General features: G+C 58.7%; 1 protein-coding gene across 1 annotated transcript in view; it reads left to right on the forward strand.

The window, feature by feature from the left end:
* The window catches only part of PLXNA1 (plexin A1), a 120,856-nt gene that overhangs the window by 65,428 nt on the left and 38,185 nt on the right, over nt 1–17,243 (forward strand). Inside the window, exons 9-10 of the mRNA XM_074602299.1 lie at nt 1,959–2,073; nt 8,120–8,320. Coding sequence (XP_074458400.1) covers nt 1,959–2,073; nt 8,120–8,320 — 316 coding nt within the window. The remainder of the gene's footprint in view (nt 1–1,958; nt 2,074–8,119; nt 8,321–17,243) is intronic.

Consider the following 17,243-nt stretch of genomic DNA (forward strand, 5'->3'; position numbering starts at 1 on the left):
CAGGAGCCGTCCTTTTGCTTTATTTGTGTCCCCCATTTCCCCCACCCTCTGCACCTCCCTCCATCAAAGCAACCAGAGATAGGAGGCTACGGCTCTGCTTTTAAGTTGAATCTCTGCAGCTGAAATAAAATTGCATATATTTGCATAAGGAGCATCTCAATTAGCATATTTGTGGGTAAAGCTAAAAGGGCTGTTCATTTGGAAGTGAAAATGTGAGCGAAACATGGAAATGACTTCCAGCCCCCTTTGCAAGCAGCTTAATTAAATATTTCCTTAGTGTGTGCGCATGGATTTGGGAAGCTCTTGCTGTATATGTAATGGTGTGTGAAGCCCCAGGGCGGGCAGGGATCGATGGCGCTGCGAAGCCCTAGGTGCGCATTTGCACCCTGCGCCGCCCGCTGCCGCCGCCCCTTCGTGTGCTGCTCCCACACCCCAAAAGTGACAAGTCTGCCCAAGGGCCAGGGATTCGGCATGCCAGGCCCTGCCACCCCAGGATCCCTCTCCCGGGGAAGGTTTTCTTTCTGCCGCCTGGCTCGGCGGTGCTGTGTTTTCCCCGTCGTTTCCCCGGGGTGTAGAGGCAGAGAGGTGGCGTGTGATCTAGGAGCGGGATGGGGCTGGGCAGGGCTGCCTGCCTCCTGCCAGAGCTGTGCTCAGGGGAAGAGCCTGCCTTTGTTTAAATATAATTGCTTTGGGCCCGATCCTGCGTGTGCTTGGATCAGTGAGAGCAGGTATCAGCCTTCTAGGGAGAAAAACACTGCTGCTGCTTTTTTTTCCCCCCCTACTTTTTTTTTCCCCTCCTCCCAAAGCCAGGCTGATTTATTTTTTTTTTTTTTTTCCTTCAAGCTTATGCCTCAGCATCTCTCCCCTCTCCTCCTCAGGAGGGCAGCTCACGGGGAGACCTGCCCTGTGAAGGCTCGCCGCGTTGATGCAGGACCACTCTGCTGGCTGGGGACAGCGTGGTGGGGAGGGCTCAGCCCCTTCCATCTGCGCAGGGCCAGGGCCCCGAAAATCACCTTCCGGCTGGGGGGCTCTGCGGGATCCCCCGTGCCTGCGAACAGGGATGCCTTGTGGTGCTGGGAGGGCATGTTTTTTTTTGGGGGGGTTAGCGAGGGGACAGGCTCTTGGGGTGCCGCTTGTGTGAATGGTTGCACAAGGAGGGGACTCTGTATGCTGTGGGGGAAATGCATCAGGTGCCTGGGGCTGGTTTCTCTGGTAAGTGGGGTGCAGAGCAGAGCACGGGGCTCCCGGCATCCCCGGGTGCCCGAGTGCATCCCCCAGGAGAAGCGGGGAGAGGGGGGCACGCGCGATCCCACGGCACAGAGAGCCTGGAGAGGAGGCTGGGAAGAGAGACACGGAAACGTGGTGGGCTAGAAGGAAGGGTGGAATTGCACAGACACACACACACGCACGGCCACGGAGGGCTGACGACGAGGGGGGCTGAGGGAGGGGGTGACACACAACCTATTGTGAGCGGCTGAAAGGCGCTACAGTCCCGAAATGTTAATCTGACCCAACCTTTCGCCAGTTATAATTTTCCTCTCAATGAGCGTGCCTTCTCCCCTGTTCCCCTGCGGTGCAGAGCCCTTGTTCTGCCGCCTCTTGCTAAAAATCGCCTTTCAGTGAACCCAAATAAAGCTCCCAAAGTCTGGAGCTTGGCCTCCCCCCTCCAGGAGCGGGGCGGGCAGGGTCAGCTTGCCAAGCGGAGGAGGGAGCGTGGCTGGCCTGGCTGGGGCGCAGACCCTGCGGTGCCCAGAAGGCCAGTTCTCCTCGCCCTGCAAGGCCAGGGGGTCCAGGGTGTGCAGGCGTCTCCCCTCCCAGCTTGCTGGCACACAGCCCTTGCCCCCGCGCATGAGGGATGAGAGGTGCAGGATCACCTACGGATGCTGTCCCACAGAAGCATCCCGAGAAGTGCCCCGGTGGACTCTGCCCTAATGCTGCCCGCTTTGCTCTCTCCGCAGCTGCCTGTCCTGCGTGAACGGCTCCTTCCCCTGCCACTGGTGCAAGTACCGCCACATCTGCACCCACAACGCTGCCGACTGCTCCTTCCTGGAGGGACGCGTCAAGCTCTCCGAGGTAAGGCGACGCGACCCAGCTCCCCTCTCCTGTCCTGGTCCTGTCGCGGCCCCCTGCCCTATGGGGAAGGGTTTAGAAGAAGGCAAACGGCTTTGGAAACCTTTCCTACTGCCTTGCCCGAGGTGCTGGGGCTGCCTGGGAAGCAGTGAGGGGGGAGTGGGAAGCGCTGCCGGGACTGGATGCCAGAGGGGAGAGGCTGCGCTGGCTGAGGAGTGATGCTGCGGAGAGGCTGCTTGGGAAGCCGGGCGCAGCCGAGAGCACTTTAGGCTGAATGAAGGGAAAAACAAAGGCAGAGATGGTGAAGCATTTTCCTTTGATGTTTTTGAAGGGAGCAAGCTTGAGCTGTCATTGCAGAACAACTTGTTTTCAGAGAGGGGAAGGTTGAAATCCGTAAAACAAACTGTTTCGCTGCACCTCACGCCTTCTTCGTCTCAAGTGCTTTGCTAAGAAACATGTTCTTTTGCAGGGGTTCATCCTGCGCAGCATCCATGCCACCCACTGCCGAAACTTGTCACTGGCAGGGCGCTCACGGGAGGTCCTGGTGTCCCCAGCCTGTGGTGGCGTTGCTGGCTGTTTGGGTTGGGTCTGGAGGTCTGGCCAACAGCCACTGGCTCTGCTGTAAATGCCGATTCGGTTTCTGAAGGGAGAATTTTGGGAGGGAGAGTTTCTCCTCCATCCCTGTCCTGGAAGAGGGCTCTGGTTGAACTTCCCTGGCTTTACAGTCTCCTGTGCAAGCGCCCAGTGGAAGGGTCCTTCTGTCTGATGGTTGCTGCTGGGAGCAAAGCCGTGTGCTGCCCTCACAGGAATGGCTCAAACGGATGTTGCCCTGGAGAAAGCATTAGCCCAGATCATCTCAGATAAAGTTTGGTCTCTTGAGCTCCAGCAGAGCTCGTGTCCCGGCAGCCTCCCAGGCCAGGACTGGTCCCTGGTAGCAGAGGTGAACAAGGAAAGCTTGTCTCTGCTTCACAGACCATGTGTGAAGGCAAGGAGCCGAGATGTCCCTCAAGGTCTTTGCTGTCCTGGCTGGCACCGAGAGGAAGCCTGTCTCTGCATCTCCCCGGTCGGGAGGAGCAGTAAATCTCTATCCCCTGTAATTTGTGTCTTCTGAGGTCTGCCCTCATCCTCGGTGAGGACTTGTGAGCTCATGGGTATCCTTCTAGATCAGGGCTGTTGTCCTCCATGTGTCCCCCTGCTTCTGTGCTGGGAGCACGTGTGGAGTCAGACGGATCCTTCTGCGGATGAGGAACCCAAATTAATTTTTTCCCCATTACCCCCCTCTGCCTCTGTCATCACGCTCTCACAGGAGAGAACGGGAGAGCTGGGCCATTACTCAGCCATTGCCCAGCCACCAGCAGCACCATCGCTTTTGGGCCAAGGATGGGATGGATGGAGGAGCGTCTTCCCGTGTACTGGGGCTGAACCCTGTGTGGCTTCCCTGCTCCCTTGGGGTGGCTTGACCTTGGTTGGACACTGGGTGCCCACCAAGCCGTATCCCTGTGGAAAGCCAGAGTACCTGGTGTGTCTCCCTCTCCCAGGGGAGCTGCTGTGTCAGTGGGGGAACGTCTGGGCTTTGCAACCTGCAAAGAGAGCTGCTTGGGTCTCATACGTGGGTGCTCCCCAGTTTGGAGCCTCCAAGGCCTTCAGGAGTGGATGGACTTGAAGAAGATGGTGGCGTCCCAGCATGAGGCCATGCTGGGCTCTTGTCGTGGTCCTTACTCCAAGTGTGGAGCTGAAGCCGCCTCTCAGCTAAGTGCCTCGGGAGAGCTGGAAAAGCCCAACTATCATTCCCGCACGTGGGCAGGTGGGGTTGGTGCTTGCCGTTTCTGCATGTCAACAGGACGGTAACGAGACTCCGCTCCTTAAGCAGCCCCTCTTGCCCTCGCGGCACTGGCGAGCGTGCGGGTGCCTGGGCCGTGCCGCAGCCCCGCTGCCAGCCTCTCGGATGGCACAGCGATGGCTTCGCGCCGTGCCTTCCACCAAACGGCCAAACTCCGGGCTCTGGCACCGTCCCTCACCTCCCTGGAGGTCCCACCCAAGTGCAAGGGGGTTGCACTGTGCTTCATGGGTGCTTGAGCGTGTTTGGCACAGGCCAGAACGAGCCCAGCCTGGCGGCCCCATGTGAAGAGGGGATTCGGTAATGTAAGAAGATCAGAAAAAGCTGTTTTCTCCTAGCTTGTGCCCTGAAGAAATCCAGCGAGGGATTGGCCTGTCCCAGGCATCCCAGAAGCCTGCTCTTGAGGTCGCGCTTCCAGCCAGCCCTGGTGTTGCTTCTGCAAATGCGACACGTGGTGTCCAGACCACTGGAGCCTGGCAGCTCTCGTCTGCCCATTCCCCTCACCGAGGGCACGGGGAGGCTGCTGGCCCTTCCTTCCCTGCCAGGCGAACCCAAAAGCATCTGGCCATACACCCCAGGGGTGTTGTCTCTGGGACACGTGCAGCTCTCCGGGAACTCGTGTCGCTCCCGAGCGCGGGCAGTCTGTCCCCCGGCAGACCTTTTGGCCATGCTGGGACCTGGAGCGGTGCCTGGCTTGAGGTTTGGAGCGCCTGGCTCAGCCTGTTTGCACATTGGTGTGGCTTCGGCAGTTCCCGGCGGGGATGGCGAGACATCCTCAGACTGGCCACTGCTGTGGGCCGTGTGTCTGGGCTGGAGTGAGACATCCCGTCCCCATCCCCAGCCATCCCAGTCCCCAGCAGGGTGGTGTGGCGGGTGGGGGAACTCTGTGCCAGCCCATGACACCACTGGACAAGTTTAATGGTAGACGTCCATCCTCTCTGTGGGAGGATATCTAACTGGGAGGGTTATTTTAAGCAGGATTTGGTCTGTATGCGTTGGCTGGAGTGTGGTGGGCACTGGTCAGGAGGGGCAGAGACAGGGGTTACCAGCAATGCTTAACTCCGTCTCTGCTGGTTCCCAGCCCGTGGTTCACCACGGTTTCCTGAGTGGGGAAGCAGCTGTTTTGTAGCAAAAGACAGAGTGACCCATGGCACGCTGTCCTGGGCATGCTGGGCACGTTCACCTGCATTTCTGGGGGTGGCAGGGCAGGAACGGGCCGTGGGTAGGACCCACCGCTCACGTAAATGTGCCTGGGAATGGTGGCAGCAGGAAGGATGTCCCTGCCCGCCAGTTGCGGTGGCTTTGAAGCCTGGGCTCTGGAGATCTCCCTCCCCTGCGGCGTGTTCGGGGTGCAGGGCTGGGGAAGGGGTGATGAAGCAGCACACGCTGCTGTTTGTTTTTCCCGACTCGTGGTGCCCAGCGGTGGCTGCAGGGTGATGAGTGATGGATGCTGGAGCGTCCCATCCCAAAAAGCTGCCCTCCTGTGACAGTCCCTGCTGATGCAGAGCTGCTGTGGAGGATGAAAGGCTCCCGGCCTGCGGGGACCGTGTGTGTTGGTTCAGTCTAAAGCAGGTTCAGCTTGTGTTTGTTCTTCATTCCCCTGCCAGTGGGAATGGCTGAGGGCTTTGTGAGGGAACCTCAAAGCCAGGGTCAAGCTCAGCCCCAGACTGCCTTCATCCTCGTCTCTGGGAGCTGCCAGAGAAACCCAAACCGCAGCGTTTGCAGCGTGACTCTGAAGCTCTTACCTCTCCAAGCAAACCTGGACACCCTTGTCGTGTTCTCATCCAGCTAGAAAAACAGTTTTAATGGAGAAAATCCGAGTTGTGCGGTGTTTGGGAATGTGCATGTGTTGGGGTCTTGCTTTTCTGCTCGTCCCATCCCTTCACAGCTCCCTGCTCCTGGCAGCCGAGGCTCTGCCGGGGGGGAGGCTGTTTTTGGCAGGATGGGGAGCTCTGTGGGCTGCGCAGAGTGTTCCCAAGGGAAGTTAAGTGCCGGGCAACGCTGGGGTGAGATTTTGTCAGCGGTCGGAATGGCTCGTAGGGGAAATGAGTTGTCCCTGTGCCCCCACCCCTCCGGGCACCCCGGGCGCCCACCAGCGCCAGGTGTTTCCTGTTTGGGCGCAGGCTGACATTTTTGCTGGATGAGACACTTCTGCCGGCAGATGCGGAGCATGTGACGTCGTGGGGGGGACGCGGCTCAAACCGCGAGTCAGCAAAACGAGCCCTCCTGCCTGCGCAGGGACGGGGACGCTTGTCCCCGCCGTGCTCCCCGGGCACCGGTCTTGCCAGCATCCGTGGTGAGCCCGGCTGGTGTGGCATGGACTTACCCGCTGCCCCGGCTGAGCTGGCAGGAATAATTACAGAAAAATGAGGAGGTGGAGGTGTCGGAGAGTGAGCTGGGAACTAATCCTCTCCAAGCATATATGTGCCCCGTGGGGAAGGTGTGTGCCACCCGTGGGGGTCCCCCTGCAATGCGGAGGGGGATCAAGCAGGCGGGGACATCTCCCTCCATCAGCACTTCGAAGACGGGAGCTGGTGGGGAGCAACCGCTTTGCAGCGGTGGGGGCCACTCATTATAAATGGCAGCGGGCATGCAGGGTCTCCCCGCTGTGAGCCCCCAGCTGATGCTGAAAGAGGGGACAACTTCAGCCCCCTTTGCAGAGGGGCAGCCACGGATACGGAGCAGGGAGGTGGCAGAGCAGTGCTGAGGGTCTCCAGACTGTCCCAGCCCCGTCACCATCTCCGGGTTGGGGCTGGCACTCCTGTTCCTCTCTGCTTTCGTTTTGTTTAGCATGTGTTGGGGATAAATAGTTTCTTCCCTTAAAAATTGCGCTTTTGGGGACTACAGGCTTGTGAAGAACAGGAAGCTTAGAGTAAAACGAGTTGGGGCTTTCTGTTGATATTTGCTAAATGAAACAATTTCTTGTTCATTTCTCTGCATCATTTGAAAGTTAGATTAATCCTACCAGCTGAGATAAAGCCCGGTGCTGCGCAGGGTCCGGCCCGTATCGCTGCGGGCCGGCAGGAGGCAGGTGGGCAGCGTTGGCCACGCGTGGCTGCCAGTGGCCTTGGGGCGAGAGCTGCAGCCGCGCCGTGGCCGTCAGCAGCCTTGTGAGAGCAGGAGGGGGGGCTGCGTCCACCACCGGCGCTGCTGCTGCCATTTCTGTTTTCGGAACAGCTCGTTTCAGCACACGTTATTTCCCTCTTGACGTTATTTCACGCCGACGCTTCCAGGAGTCGCTGCCATAGGTGCGAGACCTCCGCCCGGCTCAGCAAGGCCGGCGTGGGATTGCGTCAGGCTGTTGTTGCCGAAGTGGCACCTACCAGGGCCATGGAGCTGTTTTTGCTGCCTGAGCTCATTTATTTTTGCTCCCTCCCGCTCCCCTGTGCTTTGCACACAAGGCTCACCAGCTCCTCCGGAGCAGCTGGGAGCCCGTGGCTATTAAAAGTTGAGTGCTTTGTCCTCCCAATGGCTCCTTCCCCGGGGAGCGTGGGCGGCTGGCACTGCCGAGCCCCTTGCCCTTGCCTTCATCCCCAGCTTGGAGTCACCAGCATCCCCTGGCCAGAGGTGCCGTCTTCTGGGCGGCTTGCAGCTGGGCTGGTTGGGGTGATGCTGCTTCGAGCTGGCCACGGTTAAGAAGCGGCAGCAGCAGCAAAAATTGCTGCAGAGCAGGTTCTCTGCAACGTTACAGAAGCACGTTGCAGTGTTGAAGGGGGAAAAGGCCTTTCTGTCCACTTGTGAAGGAAGGGGGATGGAGGCTGTAAGGGAAACAGGAGGGCTGAGAGGGTAGCCTGACAATACACAGCCTAATGGGTGTTAACTCTGAAACCTACTGACTGCAGTGATGGCCTTATAGCCCATCTTGCTACCAGTCATTTCACCGAAATCAGTGCTGCTGTTGCAGTGCCAGGTTGCAAGTCCCATAGCCGAATCCAGTCCCCGCCTACCGCCTGGATTAACCTGAGCTGTGGAAAACACCCCACTGCCGTGCTGCCAGATTCCTCTGTGCTCTCCTTTTGTGTCTTCAGGGCTTTGGTCCACGAGATGCTGGTTTGGGGTTGGCTGCACATAAGGATTTACTCAAGTGTGTGCTCAGGGTGGTATTTTCGCAGTGCGTTGCCCAGCCTGCCAGCCAAGGGGGGGCGTGGGGGTGCTGGGGGGAGGCTGCCGCGCTGTTCCCCTCTCATTGCCTGCCCCTTGTTCCCCTCGCAGGACTGCCCCCAGATCCTGCCCTCCACCCAGATCTACATCCCCGTGGGCGTGGTGAAACCCATCACCCTGACGGCCAAGAACCTGCCCCAGCCGCAGTCCGGCCAGCGCAACTACGAGTGCATCTTCCACATCCCCGGCAGCACCACCCGCGTCACCGCCCTGCGCTTCAACAGCACCAGCATCCAGTGCCAGAACACCTCGGTGAGTGCATGGCTCACCTCGGCGCGGGCTTCGTTTGCGGGCTGCTCGTTCCTGCCCTGCCCCGGGACCTTCTCGGGTCGTTGCACGGTCGGGTTCGCTCTCCGGTGGGCAGGTCACGGGGGTTTCTGGTGCCCGTGGGGTGCGAGGTGGGCTCCCCCACTAGTGCACGGTGAGGCTGCTGCTGGGGGTCGTTCCCGATAGGATCAATGCCAGAGCCACCCTGAGGGAGCTGCCAGGCTTTAGGAGCACTTCCAAGGAAATTGGCTTTGGAAAGCTGAAGAAAGTTGCCTGGGCGGGAGCCAGCTGGCCTGGACGTGCCGGAGCCTTGCCTCCCCCTCCTCTCTGCCCGCTCCTGCTTCCCCCTGACACCAAGCCATCCCGCTGTACAGGCGGGATCGAGCTAACACCTTCTCCGTGTCTCGCTGCGCACACTCCCCCGCACGCCGCCGTGCCTGCCAGCCCCCGCTTCCCCCCCTCCCCTGCAGCCCCTCTCCATCCCCGGCTCCCACCGGCAGCTGCCTCATCCCCCTGCCTGCCCTCCATCCCGGCCCTGCTGGTGCTTCGCTCCCTGCTCTCCATCCTTGCTCCCTGCAGCTCCCTCCTGCAGGCAGCTCTGCCTGCTCTGCCCTCTCCGGTTGCCTTATCCCGAAGCGAGAGGGCGTTTTGTGGCCCCTCGGTGAGCTGTGTTGTGTGCCCCTCGCTGTGCAGCCGTCCTGAGCACCAAGCCCATGAGCAAACCCACCCAAGGTGTTAATAGCCCCCCCGGGAGCCGGCGTTGCTCAGTTCCTCGGCTGCCCCGCTGGGCTCTGCACCGACCTGCCCTCACCCGCATGGAGCCGGCCCCTCCCTTCTCCCTCCCGTTTAATCCTTTTAAAATTTGTTTTCTGTCACTCACACTGTGAAAGCTCATTTGCAGCCTAACACCAGCGCCAATCCCGGCTCCCTTGGCCTTTGGTGGCACCACTGACATTTAGAGGCCATTGAAGATGAGCCCTGGCTCCCGCCCTCCTCCTGCGCTCCCGGGGCTGCGGGGCTTTGGGCAGGAGGAGCATCCCGAGTCGCTGGGCAGCAGTGCCAGGGGGAATGCTGTGCTGCCAGGGCTCTTTTTCTGTGACATGTAGTTTTCAAGGAGCAGAAATGCTCCCCGTCCTGAGCTGCTGGTGGAAATGGTGGTGGTGGGTCTGTGCAGGGACGTGCAGGACCAGAGTGGTGTCTGCAAGAAGCCATTACTGAGGCAGATTAAGCAAAGATTTGTTGTTTTGCTGCTCGTTTTGGGGAAGAGAAGCCAGGTCGAGCACTGCCCGGCAGAGCTGGCTTGGCTGCTGGTCCCCAGTGTTGGTTGTGACCCTCACCAGGGCTTGACCACATGGATCTGCCGTCAGACCTAGTCTTGCCCCCGTTGCCTGCATGGCTCGATGTTGGTGCTTCGAGGGGAACATGATGGATGTGTGTGTGAAGAGACATCACCGTGGCGAGGGTCCCTTTGCTGGGGTCTCGTTGCTGCCGGTAGCCAAGCTTGGCTGCTCTGTCTCCATCACAGCCACATGGGAGGTTTCTTGGGGGTCATCCGAGACACCCTTGTCCTGGCTGGTTAAACCAGGTACCCGCTTGGTTCTCCGAGGGCTGTTCTGCAATGTGCCAGTGCTTGGCCCCGCTGCTGGAGCACCTGTGGCTGGAAACGGGCTGGTGGAACCATTGCCCTGTTGCAAAGGGTGAAAGAAACTTGGCCTCTTCGTCCCAAAGAGGGAGCCAGCCTTCGGGGACCCCGGCCATCAGCACCTGGGAGCTGAAACCGCATCTGCTGGGGCACAGGTAGTCTGTGGGGGAAGCAGATGTTGGCTTGCAGACTTTAATCCCTCACGGTGATTTGCTGGTCCCCAGCTTTGTGGGGACATCTTGTGAGCCCCTGCCTGGCCAGAGCCCCTCGGCCAGCCCAGCCTCCTGCCAGGGTCCTCTGCCTGCAGCTGGCAGAGCTGGCTGCTCCCTCATGCCCCGTTCTTCAGCCTGCGGTTTGGCTTGGTTCATTCAAAAGCAGTTTGGGACGGCGTGTGCTGCAGGATGCTCCTGACAGAGAAGCGGCTGCACGGTGCCGGCAGCGGCAGCCTTGATGGCTCCTGTAGGGTGTCGGGGGAGAGATGCCTGCGCCAGAGCGGAGCCTTTCCCGGAGTGGAGCCTTTCCCTAACGGAGATGGGACTCGGAGAGGGGAGTCTGAAACATTTGGACTCATTTCTCCCCAGTAAGTTTCAATTTGCAAGGCGGGAGGGAGAGGCAGAAGCAAAAAACACTGCTTGTGTTTTCCGAAGGGTGCTGCTGTTGCCAGCACCGGTGTCTTGAGCTGCACGGCCTCTGCAGCTCTTGTCCGAAGGGATGGGATGGCTTGAGGTGTGCCTGTCTGCCATCACGGTCCCCACGCAGAGCTGAGATGACAGACACCTTCTCCCAGACTGACAGTGGTGGACGTTTGACCTGAAAATTGCTGCAGATGCTTGGAACGCAGAGCAAATCAGCCAGAGGACGCGTGGCAGGCATTGGGGGCTGCGTGGGTGCGGGAGCGGGTGGCAGCAGCTCTCTGGGGCTGCGGTCTCAGGCAGGAGACGTGGCTTTCAGGAGCAAGGTGGCTTCACAGACGGAAGAAGAGAGTTTTGGCTTGAACGAAGCTGTCTTTCTTTCAGGGTCTGCTCGCCTGCTTTAACATTTGAGGGCATTTAGCCAGGCTGCTTTATGGTGTGGGGGATTCGGATTCACACTTCTGTGATGCTTGTCTCCTCCCCGTCTTTTTTTGCAGTCCATCTGGCTGGTTGATAGCACTTCAGGCTCCCACCATCACCCACCCGTGACCCACCCGGTTCTTCTATTGCAATTTATTTTTTGGGTTAGGAGTTTGGGTCTGGCCCGGTGTGGAGGACACTCTGGTGAGCGCAGAAACAGGGAAAGGATGACATCGGCCCAGCCAGCGAGTGAGGAATGGATGTCCTCGCCTCGGGAAGGCATTTAAGCACACTTTGTTTCCAGTAGTTCAATGGGATCTAAACAAGAGGTTAATTGCGCTGCGGAATTAGGGATGCTTTCCTGAATCTCGGGTGAATGGAAGGGATAATAAGTCAAGCCCGCTTAAAACTCCTTGTCTTTTGTTTAGTTTTAGTGCTTGTCAAACTCCAATGACTTGTTAGGGCTTTGAAGAAAGGACATCTTGGTTAAATATTCAGCAGTCCATTCATTAAGGTTTGAGTGTCGACTATAAACATCATTTGAGACACCCAATAGATCTTCAGCCAACTCAAGAGAGACCAGGCTTGGTGTTCCCCACACATCTCAGGGCAAAAAAGAAGCAGAAAAACCCTTTTCTGCCTCCTCAGTTTGGTCTCTTTCTGCCGTTCAAAAGGAAATCAACCCTAAAGGTTTTCTACATGCTTTGTAAAGAACCAAAAAGAAAAGAAAAGCCTAATTAAGAAAACAAATTCTTTGCTAGTAAACTATTTTTTTGTTAATTGGTTGCTTTAAATCGTCTGGAGGCAGACGTTCCCAGGCTTGCTTCATGCAGCGGAGGATGGGGAAGGGGTCACCTGTCTTAATGCGTGCAGGTAATGCCTGAGTTTCGTTTTCCAAGCAATCCCTGCTTTTGCCCATTTTTTCCCATCTGCCATTCCTCAGTAGGGCTCATCCTTCTGATTGCTGCGAAAAATGAGAGAGTTTTGCTGTTGGAAAGTACCACAGTCCTGAATCCACGCTACTGCTTGTAACGCTGGACATCATCCCATTTAGTCCTGGCCTTGGCAAAATGGCTACAGGTGTTTCTCGCTGCCAAGAGCTTGGCTTTTTCTCTCCAGAATGTTCCTCTTAAGACTGAAGTAGCCCCAGAGCTGCTCTTTCCCTTTAAATGTAAAAATAGGAGGAACCCCTGATCTCCTTTCCATGAGCATTTGAGTTTGTCGTCTCAGCACTTTAATTTAAGCCTCGTGCCTCAATTAATTCCCTTTCCTTTTAACCGAAGCCCCGCGTGGTGAGGAGCAGCTGTGTCACCTCCCTGGCTCCCTTTCGCCTTCTTCCTCGCCAATCCCCCTGACACGGGCAGCCCACCTTGCCCACCCATTTCCAAAGGCTGCTCCCCTCCCACCAGGCTGGGGATGTTTGCCTGGGAGCCGCGCGGAGCGGCTCATCCCTGTGACAAAATGATACGGATGCGGAGCAAGCTGGGCTGGGGGGGTCGGCGTGTGAGTGGTACCCAGAGCCGCCGAGGCTGAGGCCGGGATGCCCAGCCTCGGGTGTGGATGCCGGGAAGGCAGGCAAGACCTGTTAGAATTACTTTTTCTGGGTATTTTTGTACCACAGTGGAGCCTGGGTGTGTCGGTCTGATGTGTTCCCAGGGTCTTGGGTTCTCACTCACACCCTGCCGAATTTCGGAGGCAGGCGAAGAAGCTTGCATGTGATGGGGGAGGAGAGGGGGAATTTGATGTGAAAAGAGCAAAAGGATGTCCAGAATCGGAGGCCAAGTGTTACTGTCAAGTTGTGCTGTTGTGTGGATGATGGTATTTTACTAGGCCTGGGGTGTATTTATAGAGGAACATAAATCATACACACAGGCCCTGTTCTGAGCGCCGCACACCTCCAGTATATGTATCTCTAATTAACCAGCCGTGGAGGGGGAAACAGGATTGGAGCCCACAACCCCGGCACCGTTCGCCAACAAAGCCGTGCTCTCCGTCCTAGCGGTGCCTACATTTATCTTTCCTGCAGCAGTGTTTAAAGTGAAAAGGGAGTATCAGGAGAGTTTGATAGGATCCAATTAAATTCCAGCAGATAAAATAATGATGAATTGCAGTTGAGCCCTGGCGAGACACGATGTACATTACTGCCGTCCCCGTAGTGCGGGGAAGGAGTTGAGGTCATCAACTACAGAAAAATAGGACACAGCTGCAGCCCAAGCGCTCCTCCAGAAATGCAGCCCCGGGGGGGTGGTGCCGGTGAGAAGGAGGGGGGTTGTAAGGGAAGTTTGGGTGTGCGGGTTTGCTTGCAGAGGGCAGAGGAGCAGCCCCTCCGCAGCCTTCCTCCCTTCCCCGTGCTGGGTTGTGGCCGGAGTGAGGTGGCTGCCCCATGGCAAGGGGTGTGATGGCCGTGGGGCCACCCTGCCTTGTCTGGGCTGGGAAGGGCTAGTGCCTTTGGCTAGTTGGCATGGCGCTTGCAGGAGCATCTCAAAGTGCATCTCGGTGCAATCCGCCCCAGATTCGGGGTGTCCCCTCGCTGGCTGCAGCTCTGTCCCCTGGGAGCGCGGCTCCCTGGAGGCACCTTCTTGGAGTGTTGAATCCCTCACCCCAAGGGGAGCTGGGTGTCTCTCGGTGCCCGTTCCTGCCGACTGGTGGGTGAGCAGTGGGCTTGCTAGAACCAAATATGAGACCTTCAGGGGAGGTGGCGCCCACAGCCCTCGCGGCACGCTGGGCTGGTGGGCATCCTCCCCTGGGGGACAGGGAGGGCGTGAGAACGGGAGCTGTGAGAAGCACATGAAGTTGTTGGCTGTTACTTGGGAAGACGCCTGAGATCAGTTTGGGGTGAACAGCCTTGAGAAAGGCTTGGTGAGGAGTCCTCTCGCCTGAGCCGCATCCCTGCAGAAGGAGCTCTTGCTGGGAATAGTTGTATCCAGGTCGGTGGGGCTGATGTGTCCTCCATCGGCCCTTCTACGCTTGCCTTGTAGGCTCTTCCAGAGAGGGTTGAAAAGGCTGGCCGGGTTAGGTGAGGAGCCAAGCAGCTCACATCTCTGTTGCTGACTCACCCAATGACATCTTTTCTCCCATCACCTTCTGTGGACCATGCTGTGTGAGCACGCTTCTCTTTTGGGCACTGTTGGTTTACTCCTGGGGCTGTGCCTGTCGGTTTTTGCTCCCAGAGCAAACGTCCCTTTCCTATAACTTGTCCCCGAGGCAGCTGCCGCGCTGGATTGTCCTGCGGCAGAGCTGGAGGGTCCCAGGCACCTTTGTAGAGCGAAAGGTGGTCTGATAGCAGGGCTGCCTGGGTAGGTGCATCCCCCCGGCTCACACCCCCCCCTGGCCTCCCCGCCCCTCTCGCAGCTCATCCCAGATCGCTGCCAGCCACAGCGATTGATTAACCGGGAAGTTAATAACAGTTAAGTGTTTAATGGATGTTTAGCACCGTGTTAGCTAGAAGCAGGGGAGGAGCCAGCGTGGTGGGACCTGCTGGCTGCCTGTGGGCTCTTCCCTGCATCCCATGGGATGGAGACATTGGTAAGCACCCCTCTGCCTGATCCGCACTGCTTGTGGGGCCTTCAGTTCCAGAAAGTGGCCACTGCTTTGCTCAGCTGCCACGGCCGGGCTGCTGCCACCTCCCCTGGCTGTGGCTGTGCCCATGGGTGGAGAGGGCACCTTCCTGCCCGTGCTGTGGCAAGAGCAGCTGCGGGAAGGCCTTTTGAAAACATCCTTCAAAATAAGAGGTGCTTGGGAAATTAGAGAGGGATCTGATGGATCTCGGCGTCCCAGGAGGCTGAGTGCTGAGCCCCGGTGGCTGCAGCTCCTGCCCGCACGCAGCCAAACCGCGACTCCGGCTCTGGCATCCTACAGGGACCAGTAACGGCATCCAAGCTGTGAACCCGCTGCCCGTCTCTGCAGGGCAGGTGAGATGCTGCTGACGGACACACAAACACCGAGGACACGTTTTTCATTGACATCTGCGTTCCCTTGGTGATCCCATGCCGTGAACGCCAGCTGGGGCGACAACTCCTGCTCCTGCTTGCTGCTTCCCTCCGCACGGTCCTGCACTCCCTCCCCACCGTCTGCTCCAGCTCCAGCTCCGCAGCAAATTCAGCATCTTCAGCACCGTGCCCTTTCCCAGAGGGACAGGGTCTCTTGTGCAATTGCCCTGTTGCTGTCTCGGGGCTGGTGAATGAAGAGTTAATGCTCTCCCTCCCTCTCCCCCTATTCTTCTTCCTCCAACCCACCTCCCAGAAGAACTAATTTCCAAAAGCAGCCGGGGCAGAGAGATGCAAATAAGTGTTTTGGACAGCTGCAGGCTGGATGCCTTCCCGAGATGCCAGGGCCCCAAATGAGACATGTCAGAGTACAAATTGAAAATGCCAATTTCACTTACGCTGCCACGTGTCTCGTCACAGCTAAATTCTGCTCCGGCGCCGCCACCGCCGCCCTCCCCAGCACACGCTCCCTCCTGCTGCCAGGGGATGGCCTCTACTTGCTGCTGTGGGTCTGACCAGCTCCTCATCATGGTCCTGTTGGGGATGTCCTTGGGCGGGTGGAGGATAGGGGATGGTGAACAAATCCAGACTCCCAGCCCAGTTCTGGGTCCATCTTCCCAGGCTTGGTGACGGGAATGTTGCTGAGAGGCTCTGGTTGCGGATGGAGCGTGGTGGGAATGTGGCTGAAGGTCCTCTGAGTGAACACCGTGAGAGGTGCCGTGTCTTGAGAGGCTGTGTGGGAGGTGTGGGGCTCTTCCAGGAGAGGGGAGGTGGTGGTGAAGCTGTTGGATGCTCAAGAAAGGGTTGAGGTTGGAGTGGAGGTCTCATGCCTTATAACTGCTGCGTACGGCGGATCAGTGGCAGCCTTCCTCCCCTGTGCTTGTGCGGGGTGGCCCCTGGGTGTAGGACCGCTAGCCAAAAGCTGTGGAGCTGTAAGCCAGGACCAGGCTTAGCCTCTCATTTGTACCTTGTGGGGCTGAGGGGTTGAGGGAAGCGTGTGTTGCCGTAGCCATGGCTCACACCGGTCCTGTGCCCCGTTTTGGTGCTGTGTCTGATGCTGGACTGTGGCCGTTGATGGTGCCTGGTTGGGAGACACTCAGCACGGGAGCGACCAGCTTTGATGGCGAGAGGGACCCAAGCACCTCTTGCTTCCCACGGCCACCTGGGCATGCTGGCTTCGTCCGCGGATCACATCCCTGCCTCCTGGGGAGGCGGTTGAGCAGAGCAGACCCACCGGAGCGGTCCCTGGCGCTGGCAGGGACAAATGTGCTCTGTGGGGCAGCAGCTGGGGCAGAGCTGGAGGAGATGCTGAGGCCACCACCAGGGCTGCACGAGGTGACGCTGGGGCTGGCTGGAGGCGGTGGCAGGGCTGCGGCCGGGTGAGCCGCTGCCGGCGCGTCCACCGCTCCCTAACAAACTCCAGCAACCCATGAATCATTCATTTAATCTCTCCTGACACGCCTGTCATTTTCTCGGGCGAGGAGCGGGGAATCTCTTGCCGAAGGAGGTCATTAGCTGTCAGGGACGGTTCCGACTGCCTTCCTGCCTCTGTATCGATTAAACCTCTCCGCCTGCGTACAGGGGCTGTGCGGGGAATATTGATGGGGCTGCCGGGGCTGGGGCTTGGGTGTTGAGGCAGCGGAGAGGGGTGTGGGTGGGGAGGAGGCACTGCCCGCGCTGGAAGGAGCAGCAGAGGTGGGTACGTCCGGACAGCAGCGGGTGCCGGGGCCTGAGTTTGGGCATGCAGCGGGTCCCCGGGAGCTGGGGGGCAGGATCCCCCAGGGTCACATCCCTGCACGGGAGCCTGGGGGATCTGGGTGGTGATGCCGGTCTGGGAGTGGGATAGAGCCGCTGGACAGGCACAGCGTGGGGCTGGGAGCGGGGCAGCTGGGGGTGCGGTGTAGAGGCAGCGTGTGGAGGGGAGGGATGGTCTCCCAAGACCTTCCGGAGGGCTGGTGTGGCACAGGGCTGGTGCCTGGCTCTGTCGCGCCCACGGCTTTGGGTTATTGTGTTATGGGTGATGGGGCTGGAGGGGACCATGGGGGACGACCTCCTACCGGGTGTCAGGGGTGGCTCTACTGAATCTGCTGCTGCCGTGTGCCCAGCTTGTCCTCCCTGAGCTTCACTGTAGTGATGAGCATGATCCCAAATGTGATCCCAAACATCCGACTGAGCATCCCTGGAGTGGGGAGGACATGGGGGAGGGCTCGGGTGCCTGGCGGGGAGAG

The sequence above is a fragment of the Larus michahellis genome, chromosome 10, assembly GCF_964199755.1.
Source record: "Larus michahellis chromosome 10, bLarMic1.1, whole genome shotgun sequence".
Taxonomy (NCBI): domain Eukaryota; kingdom Metazoa; phylum Chordata; class Aves; order Charadriiformes; family Laridae; genus Larus; species Larus michahellis.